The sequence below is a fragment of the Staurois parvus genome, unplaced genomic scaffold (assembly GCF_062004578.1).
Source record: "Staurois parvus isolate SC_StPar_1 unplaced genomic scaffold, SC_StPar_1.0 ptg000813l, whole genome shotgun sequence".
NCBI lineage: Eukaryota > Metazoa > Chordata > Amphibia > Anura > Ranidae > Staurois > Staurois parvus.
Window position 1 is genome coordinate 4527322 of NW_028318609.1, and position 11173 is coordinate 4538494.

An 11173-nucleotide genomic window follows, 5' to 3' on the forward strand; every position below is an offset into this window, starting at 1 on the left:
TGCCATTACAGATCAATTCAGATCGGGGTCCAGCTTTCACCTCCCAGATCTGCAAGGAGCTGGCCAGATCTTTGCGGATTCAGTGGAAATTTCACATCCCATATCACCCACAGAGTTCAGGGATAGTGGAAAGGATGAATAGGACTATCAAGGATAAGTTAAGGAAGGCAACAGGAGGCACATATAATGACTGGAAAAGGTATCTCCCAGCTATATTGGCAGAAATTAGGATGACACCAAACAAGACTACAGGATACTCACCTTTTGAAATCCTTATGGGAAGACCATTCCCTACCCCCTGGGCCAGGGATATATTCATGACAGGAGACAACTATGATAATATCAGAGATGAATATGTAAGGAAGCTTATTGAAATATTGATAAAAACTGAGAACGATGTTATCCGCAAGCTCCCGTCTTTTCCACAGGAAAATACCCACCCGTTCCAGGCCGGAGATCGTATTGTGGTAAAACAACTGACGAGAAACAAGAAACAGCAGGATTTCGCCTATGGACCAGAAACTACGGTCGTAGCAGTAACCAGAACAGCAGTCCTCACTGAACATAGCCCCACCTGGATCCATGCTTCCAGAGCGAAGCTGGTCGAGAAAGGCCCAGGACCAGACCCAAGGGAAACAGGAAAGAAGGTACTAACGGGGGCAGAAAGCCCTGACCTCGAACAGGACAAGGTGCTGTTTATTAAAGGAGGTGAAGCAGGTGATATAAATCCTCGAAGAGTGAGTGAAACCGGTAACAAAGCCTCTGAAAATAATCAAGATGAGCATTCTATTAGCCAAGGACTCTGGCAAACTATGGATTCTGCTGGGACTGATTACATTTTTAGTGTTTACCCCAATATGGACAGTGACTAACTGTATATACTCCCCAGAGGATTTGGGTGCTGTTCAGGTTATATTACAACAACAATGATAAAAACACCTCAGAAAAACACACATTTGATAAAAACACCTCAGAAAACGCACACCCAATACACACTAGGACCAAAAGAGAAACCAATGTACCAGCACAGAAACCAAAGGTTGCTATTACCAGAGAGGGGAAGATTATTACATTGTGGTTTGACTCTTCTAATACCTATGTTGCTACCTTTTCTTTCACCTATGACGACCTAACAGAAAAAGGGGATGAAGAGATGAAGCAGGAAAAGGGCGCATAAGAGGGAGGGAATAGGCTACATTTGTGTAACTGATGATTATTGGGGGAGTAACTGTGATTATTGGGGAGCAGTGGGATGGAACATAGGAACTGATGGGGGATACAAACCTGACACAGCCATAAATAAGAAGGACAAGAACGGAAAATCCCTCATAAACAGAATGACTCTTACCAAGCCCAATGCCAAATATACGCTTACCATAGAAAATCCCAGCCCTAGTGATTCGGGAATGTATATATTTGGGTTATACTGGGGAGGAGGTATATCAGGCACAAGGGGAAAATTTAGGATACAAGACATGCATAATAACAATGATTACAATCCCCTGAAGCCACGTATCAGTACTATTAGGGATATGATTGCCATTGCTGATCCTTCTTTCGAAGATACTGTAGCAGCGGAGACGGGATTTTCAGATGTAAATCTTTGGTTAGAATGGATGAGGTACAGTGCCCTGCAGTACAACAAGTCTAATTGTTATGTCTGTGGAGCAGCCAGACCCCATGTGGGAACAGTGCCACTAAACCTTCCTGAAGATGTTGAAGAATGTTTTCTAAGTCTTTTTACAGGAGCACATGACAAGAATGCTTCCTGTGAAACCTGGAAAGCAAAGTATCCCATAGTTACAAAAAACCCCAAACCAGGCGAAGGTTTGCAAATTTACCCAGGGAATTATACCTGCTATAGAGGAGTGGCAAGAAAAAGAAGTTTTGGAAATTTTACAAAAGGTTTTTGTCACACATACAGCAACATCTCATCTAGGCTTTTACAGAATCAGACACAATCTTTAGGTGATATCTACTGGATTTGTGGTGATGGTATGATCAGGTCTAGATTGGAGAAGGAGTGGTCTAGTAAGTGTGCTTTGGCCAAAGCTATTATGCCCCTGCATATTTTTAGTGAAATTCCTTCTGAGATCCCTGAAGATGTAACAGGAGGTACTCAGAGGTACAAGAGGGAGGCCCCGATGGGTAGTTTTGACCCACATGTGTATATAGACGCCATAGGGGTTCCAAGAGGGGTCCCAGATGAGTTTAAGGCCAGGGACCAGGTCAAAGCAGGTTTTGAGTCAATCATTCCAATCATCACCGTCAACAAGAATGTTGATTGGATAAATTATATATATTACAATCAACAGAGGTTTGTCAACTACACCAGGGATGCATTGAAGGGGATAGTGGAGCAGTTGCAGGCTGATTCCACCATGACCTTTCAAAATCGCATGGTCTTAGATATGATGCTTGCAGAAAAGGGTGGTGTGTGTGCAATGATAAAAGGAACAGGTACTTGTTGTACCTACATCCCAGACAACACTGGGCCAAATGGCAAGGTCACTATGGCTATAAAAAAAACTGTCTGATCTGTCGGAAGAGTTGAAAAGGAATTCAGGGATCACTGATCCATGGGATCAATATTTTGGATGGCTCAAGGGATGGAAGCAGATGCTAGCACAAATAGGAGTGATTATTGTAGTCACCCTGATACTTATAGCCCTGATAGTGTGCTGTGTGATTCCCTGTATAAAGAAGCTTATGAACAAAGGTATAGATATGACTATGTACGAGGAAGAAATCCAAGAGCAATCTGCCCCACTGAACCCAAAACCCAAAGAGTACAATAGTTATCTAGCCAAATACAGAGAGAAGCAGAAAAAGAACTATGTTGTATAAGGGGAAATTAAAATCATATATGTAAATAATGATTATAAGAGGGGATTGAAGGGAAATGTATGTCTTTTAGGTCTGTCATTTTGTTTTTCCCCACTCCATTTTATATTCCATGTTGATTAATTGTTTTGTATTATAACCAGAATGAGTTAATGAAAATATGCTATGTCAGTTATGTGTTACAGAACTATACTCACAATATTCTTCTATCTCTTATCTTAGCTTAGCCTTGGTAGAGACGGTGAAAGTATCCAACTATTTCTTTGTAGTAACAAGCACTTGTTTCTGTTATGATACAATTAAATGTCAAATATTTCTGTCCCATGAGAAAATAATTGTTTGTTACTTATAACTGATTACAATGCCTGAGAAAGATCATGTTCATAGCCTTGACAAGTATCTAGCCAGATTCTATTGTATGTAGCAGATAAGTTTTTTTGTAATATTATAGACACATTCCTTATTCCTGGGAAAGTTAAATTTTGCTTCTCATCATTATTCAGGATTGACGTAAATGCTTGTATTTGTATTCAGCCAATCAATTACTGAGAATTAAGCTTTTCCCAGATACTCTGTGCCCCCCACCTTTCTTTTTTGTTATATTAATCCTCTTCCCGCTAATAAAAAATGTAGATTAATTTCACCTATCACTGTGTGCACTTGTCTATTACTTAGGTGAAGTTAGTCTTCTGGACGTCCATACCTTCAAACGGACTGATCAAGACAGATAGCCAGGGGCTAGCGACAACCTTTCACAGAGCTGCACCAGATTTTGAACTCGCCAGTTTTAGTAGATCAACCCCTTAGTGTTTCCCTCTGCTGAAAGTGATGTGAAAACTGATGGGAGATACCATCAAGCACTACAGGGAACACAGGAGAGAGACAGTGGATTCTATATCCGGAGATACTTCATGAATGGAGTGGTGACAGCAGCGTGGGCAGGCAGTAGAGGTAAGTATATTCCTTTTCCTAGGAAACTGTATTAGTTGCCTTTACAAATTGCAGACCAGATTGCTTTTTACATTTCCTTTCCAGTATGCACTTGCATGTACATTCTAAGTAGACCATCCTTGTTAGCAAATTTAGCATTTTTTGTTGTTATGGGAGCATAGTAAATACCATAAGGATGGGATCTGGTTGTCTGCACATGATCGTTGTGCTGGCTTCTGTCCACGTCCTTTAGTCAATCAGGCCCTGTGTCTCACTTCCTCTTGTCTATGCATCAGCATATAAACATGAAAACCATCTGATGTTTTCTCTGGTTTGCAGCAGATCAGAATATAATGACATTAGCCTCTATTCTTCACCCCACTCAGAGATAAAATGACATCTGTCGTTTTTATTTGCTTAGCTAGTTTTTGTTAATAATGAAAGAATTTAGAGCTGACACAAACATTTTGCATATAAATCACTAGTGCCTACATGCTGATGTCCCCAGCATTTAAAATGTAAAATGGAAATGGTTTTAGTCATATCCCCCACACCATTCTGTTCATGTCCATATGTGGACAACAGGACATCCATTTTAATAAGGCACAGAGCTGGATCAAGACAATGTCTAACAATCTTTGTTAAAAAAAGAGGTTTTAGCTGCATAAATTTGCAAGAATATTTGGAAGCCGCACTATGTCATATTGACCCTTCTGTGTAGTGTAGTCCTAACTGTAGTCTATAACAGTGTTTCTCAAGCTTTTTTTAGTTGAGGCACCCTTTAAAATTATGGACAGTCCCGAGGCAACCTTTAAAATGATGGATAGTCTTGAGGCACCTCATTCTAAAATGTGAAAAACTATTCTAATAGTTTTATATAACACAGCAACATCCACACATGTAGGACACCCAACATTAGAGGCGATGTATTCTTCCAAAGCAAATACCATATTTTGTATTCATTAGTAGAATACATCGCTCGCCGTGATTGGCCCAGCGTATACTGTATGTAGCCGCAGCTACCGTACATACAGTATTACCCCACATCCAGCAGGCTGATTACCATAGGTACGTACCGGTACGTTTTCAGTCAGCTTGGCTCAGCGTGGTATACTGTATACTGTATGTACAGTATTACCGCACATCCAGCGGGCTGACAGATTAATCTGTCATAGGGACATTCGTTTTGAGCCAACTTGGCCCAGCGCGGTATACTGTATACTGTATGTAGAGTATTACCGCACATCCAGTGGGCTGACAGATTACCATAGGGACATTCGTTTTGAGCCAGCTTGGCTCAGCGCGCTTTACTGTATGTACAGTATTACCGCACATCCAGCGGGCTGACAGATTACCATAGGGACATTCGTTTTGAGCCAGCTTGGTATACTATATAACTGTATACTGTATGTACATTATTACCGCACATCCAGTGGGCTGAATATATACTGTATGTAGCTGAAGCTACCATACATACAGTACCGTATTACCGCACATCCAGCGGGCTGTCAGATTATTTAAACAAAATGGCTGGTAGACGAGACCCCATCATGGCTCCAGCAAGAAGAAGGAAATATGAAGCCAGTTTAAAACTGAAAGTTGTAAACTTTGACAAGGAAGATAATAACTGTGCTGCTGCAAGACAATATGCAGTAACAGAAAAGATGGTCCAAGACTGGAAAGAAAATGAAGATGTATGAGTATGCCAAGGAGTAAGTGTGCATTAAAAAGAGGCACCCCACATTGGCCAGAAGTCGAAAATCATGTAGCAGACATGGTGCGTGAGCATCGTCAAAATGGTTATGAAGTGACACAAAACAAGATACATATGTTTGCACTTCAGTGGGCCAAATCTAATCCAGATCACAGCAAAGGATTTAAGGCCACGGTATCCTGGTGTACTAGGTTCTTGGAAAGGCATAATCTGGTACTTAGGCAAAAGACCAAAACTGCACAAAAATGACCCGCAGATCTTGACGACAAAGTAAGTAATTGCCATCGATATGTAATACAACAGCGCAAGGAACATGGCTATGCATTAAGTAATATCGGAAATATGGATGAAACTCCTATGAATTTTGATATGGTTGGAAATAAAACTGTCAATTCAAAAGGTCCAAAAGCAGTGTTAATTAAAACAACAGGATATGAGAAGTTCTGTTTTACAGTGGTACTAGCACGTACAGCTGACGACGCCAAACTAAGACCAATGATTATTTTTAAAAGAAAAACAATGCCGAAAATCAATTTCCCTGTTGGAGTTTTTGTACATGTGAATGAAAAAGGCTGGCTGGATGAAGAAGGGGTAAAGCTATGGCTTGATAATGTATGGAGAAGGTGACCACATGGACTTCGTCGAGAATGTAGCCTACTGGTGTGGGATATGTTCAGGGCTCATTTAACTACCGGCACAAAGAAAAGGCTGGTAAGAATAAACACACATGCGGCAGTTATTCCTGCAGGATTGACATCGTTGGCACAGCCACTGGATGTGTGCCTAAACAAGCCATTTAAAGATCGCATTCGAGAACAGTGAAATGAGTGGATGGTTAGTGGTGAAAAGTCATTCACAAAAGGAGGAAACATGCATGCTCCACAATTGGATGTTTTCTGTAACTTTGTCATAAAAGCCTGGAATGATACAGTAATCAAGTCTTTCAAGAAGTATGGCATATCAAATTCATTGGATGGTATGGAGGACGACTACTTGTGGCAAGATGAAGGGGAAGCCGAAGCTGAAGCCACATCATCTGATTTGGAATTAGATCTATATGATGACTGTCTTACAAATGTATCACAAGATGGCATTGATGAACTTATGATGCCAGAGGATGAACATGATGAGGATTTTGAAGGATTTTAAATACCGGTAAGTCATAACCATTTCAATAAAAAAATCTGATGTTTTTAAATGGTGTTGCCTCGGAAGGGGGGTAGCCTTATACAGCGAGTATAGCCCAAAACCTATGTTTTAACTGGAAAATTAGGGGATCGTCTTATACACCCAGTCGCCTTATACGTCGGAAAATACGGTACACTCTTGCACACTGGTACTGGCTAGTATTCCAATGTTTCTCTTCTCCCTCAGTTTTTATCCATCACTGAGCTAATGTGACCCCAGCACTGACGGAGAGGGGCAGGGGAGGGTCAAACTAGGATGCTGTGCAGGCAGCTAAAAACCTCCTTATCAACTGATGATGTAATTGGTTGTCAGGAAGCCAGCGGCTAGAAGGTTGTCATGGTGCACAAAGAAAACTGTGGCTTGTAACTAAAAGGCAGGCTTGTTCTACCTGCTGGCTTGTATACAGTGAAGGAAATAAGTATTTGATCCCTTGCTGATTTTGAATGTTTGCCCACTCACAAAGAAATGATCAGTCTAAAAATTGAATGGTAGGTGTATTGTAACACTGAGAGACAGAATAGCAACACAAAATTCAAAAGAAATGCATGTCTAACAAATTATGCACTGATTTGCATGTTCATGAGGGAAATAAGTATTTGATCCCTTTCACAAAACATGACTTAGTACTTGGTGGCAAATCCCTTGTTGGCAATCACAAATGTCAGACGTTTCCTGTAGTTGGCCACCAGGTTTTCACACATCTCAGGAGGGATTTTGGCTCACTCCTCTTGGCAGATCCTCTCCAAGTCATTAAGGTTTGGTGGCTGACTTTTGACAACTTGACCTTTCAGCTCCCTCCACAGATTTTCAACCGGCTTAAGATCTGGAGACTGGCTAGGCCACTGCAGGACCTTAATGTTTCTTCTTGAGCCACTCCTTTGTTGCCTTGGCCATGTGTTTTGGGTCATTGTCATGCTGGAACACCCATCCACGACCCATTTTCAATGCCCTGGCTGAGGGAAGAAGGTTCTCACCCAAGATTTGATGGTACATTGCCCCATCCATCGTCCCTTTGATGCGGTGCAGTTGTCCTGTCCCCTTAGCAGAAAAACACCCCCAAAGCAGAATGTTTCCACCACCATGTTTTACAGTTGGGATGGTGTTCTTGGGGTTATAGGCAGCATTCCTCCTCCTCCAAACATGGCAAGTTGAGTTGATGCCAAAGAGCTCGTTTTTGGTCTCATCTGATCACAACACTTTCAACCAGTCCTCCTGTGCATCATTCAGATGTTCAGTGGCAAACTTCAGACAGGCCTGGACATGTGCTTTCTTGAGCAAAGGGACCTTGCGGGCACTGCAGTGCACACTCCATGCCAACCATAGGCAGCAGGAGGAAGGGGGCAGATAATGGAAAGAAGATAGTAAACCCATTCTAAGTCATACATTAGCAGTGGAGACGGGGCACAGTTTCACATTCTTGCCCTGGGTGCAGGACAGGCCTTTCTCCTTACTGGACATAGATACCACAATACACTGCAACATGTGAGATAGGTGTAAATGAACTCTAGATCTTGAAAATCTGATCCCACTAAGGTCATCATTCACTCGTCTTATGGTCAGCAGCTCAATGACAGGCTGTTTGTATTGTGTGGTAGAAGCCAGCAGAAAGCTTTCTACTCCAATAAGCCCATATGCACAAAAAAAAAATGAGATGTGGCTTATAGCAGCTATTTCATTTTGAAACATGCACTGAGAAATGCTAGCTAAATTAAAATAAGCCATCTTGAATCACAGCTCTTTCCAAGAAATCATGGCCGGAGACCAAGCCCTAAAAGACTTGTATATCGCTGCAATGTCCTTGAAACGTTTTATGTACTGTGTTAGCTATAGTACCTCGTCTTCATATATATATATATATACATATATATATATATATATATATATATATATATGCTATCTTGTAAAGGGCCACAGTAATTGATTGTGCTATAGAAATCAATAATAATCATTATTCTTAAGCAATAAATAGGCTCTAGTTCATAAATTCATTTGACATCCCCCTTCCTGTTTCTGACCTGTGATACTCACATCCTCGTGATGAACAGCTGAAGACTGTGCTGCAATAGTAATAGATTTCAGTGCTCTTCACCTCCCTTGTAGAGAATAGAATGGTGGGGGAATGTTAGCACCTAGATAGTACTGGCAGAAACACTCTACTAGTTCTGTGCAGAGGCAAATGTAGGGGAGTTCCAAATCTTGGAACCTGTGAAATTCAGAGGATGTCTGAGGACAGATTCTCAGTCCACGCACAATGGATAATGCTCAATTTATTAATAAAGAACATTAGTGCAGGGAATGTCAGCAGGACTTGTAATATTAAACTTACATCTGTGTTTTTCCTGTCCCGAAGATGAAAGCTCTTCCTGATGGGCTATTCCTTGATCCACAGCCACCTGCCCTATCTTTTTAAACCCCCTCTCCCTCTGCCAGCTTCTTCCATCTTCAGCCAGCTTCTTCCTTTTCCTGGCCATGTCACACTGGGTTACTGCCCCTTTGCACAATCTTCTCTGTAGACATATACATTATAATTTGGAACTATGTTACCAAAAAAGACAGATTTTATCGGCAGAACATGAGGCAACTTCATAAAAATGTATATTTTTATTTCCACATAGTTAAAAAATTGTTTCCATAAAAACATTGCAGCACCCAACTCCAAGGCAATTGCAACTCCAATGGAGGGGCTGACACCATTGTGGGGTTCTTACATTTATAAGAGATTTCTCTCCACTAACTTCCAAAGCAGGATTTGCTTCTGGCACTGCCCATGCTTGCTTGCTATATATTTTGTGCACTTAATTTCCCCTCTCAGTTGCAAGCCTTCTGATAGTCCCACTACATTACCAAGATAACACAATCCAAAGCATGACCCACCACACATTCTTCTATCCCCTATCTCAAGGATCCAGAATCCAGCCATGATCCTGCCATTATCTGCCTAGAGTGCATATTTAATGTAAATTTAAAGCCAAGATTGTTTTTAATGTTTTGGATTAGGATGTATTTTTTACTGCTTTCTGTGTCCAGTTGAGGACATTTTCTTTCATTTTCTGTCCAAAAGATACAACAGGAAGTGAGAGGAAATCTCTCCACAGGGGAGATCCTATCTTACAAAGTTACCACCAGAACAGGCCCTCCCTGAGAGATTTAAACTGGCAATATATGGGTCGAATTCCAAAATAATTTTCTTTTGAAAATCTTTTCTAAGAATTTTCATTCAAATTTCTCACCGTTAGTGGGCAGCAGTATCAGACAATTTTCGAGCGACCATCAAATTTGAGAGATCGGGCATGTTGGAAATTTTTGGAAAAACAAATTAATTTCTAATCAATGATGAGAGAATTGTGTGAGAAATGTAAAAAAGAAATGAGCTGTGACCTGGAAAGAAAAGAAAATTCTTGGCTATGAAATTTCTTTTCTGTAGCAACGAGGTAAAATTGAAGACTTGGTTGGTCAAATTTCAAAATCAATGGTGGCATTATCTGATTACAAAATGCACAAAATTTCCAATTTTCTAAAGAAAATTAATTCTGAATTCGACCCATGTATGGCCTGCATTAATTAGTCTCTGTTCCAGTTACACATTTTGGGTTTTCCATCAGTTTGCGTTCTGGCAAAAATGGGCACATGGACAAATTGGGAGGTTAAAAATTCACAGCAGGGACATAGAAAATCAGAACCTGACAGGGAATCTAGCTCCTGAATACCACAATAAACGAAAATAAAAAACTAATGAGTGCGCTGTACACTAATTAAACCTGACACAATGACTAAACATAATAAACCAAAAAGTTGACTAAAAATTAACATATACAAATGTGAAAAAATTACATAGTACTATAAATCCATGTCCATAATATAAATTATCAATAAGTCCCAAGTCCAATGTGAAAGTGCTGTGTGCTGAATACAATCTTCAACAAAGTGCTATGGTGTTCACAAGTGCTCGCCACATCAAACAAATCAGCCTCTTACTGAACCAATTTGATTCCCAATCAAGAGATCAAATGAGCGGATGGTGTCCAGACTCCACACTGACACCCGTAGTAACAATATCGAGAGAGATGGATGGACTGCTGTGGGCTCACCCGAACGAATTCTTCACATCAAACCACTCTCCATACAATGTAGAGAGGGATTAAAACAGAAGAGACGTCATAGTGCAACCCGATAGAACTCAGAAATGTATTCAATAAAATATTGCACTTACATAGATAAGGTGCATGAAGGCAGTGTAAAAAATCAAATCAACCGCGGTGTCATTCTGCCGGCCGGAACGTGGTGACGTCACAGAAGACTCCGCCTGACACGGTTCTCCAAAACTGGCATCCTGTGGGATTGGAGATCGACTTGGTTGGTCAAATTTCAAAATCAATGGTGGCATCATCTGATTACAAAATTTCCAATTTTCTAAAGAAAATTCTTTCTGAATTAGACCCATGTATGACCTGTATTGATTAGTCTCTGTTCCAGTTACACATTTTGGACTTTCCATCA

At 40.7% G+C, this 11173-nt stretch overlaps 1 protein-coding gene across 1 annotated transcript; it reads left to right on the forward strand.

Annotated features, from left to right (window-relative positions):
- Positions 1-1237: 1237 nt before the first annotated feature.
- Positions 1238-2537, forward strand: LOC149444160 (uncharacterized). The gene has a single exon (XM_089654928.1). The coding sequence runs from the start codon at positions 1338-1340 to the stop codon at positions 2535-2537; it is 1200 nt and encodes a 399-aa protein (XP_089511054.1). The 5' UTR covers positions 1238-1337.
- Positions 2538-11173: the final 8636 nt, after the last annotated feature.

Coding starts and splice junctions, on each gene's coding strand:
- LOC149444160 (XM_089654928.1), top strand. CDS start 1,338: ATGACTCTTACCAAGCCCAATGCCAAATATACGCTTACCATAGAAAAT.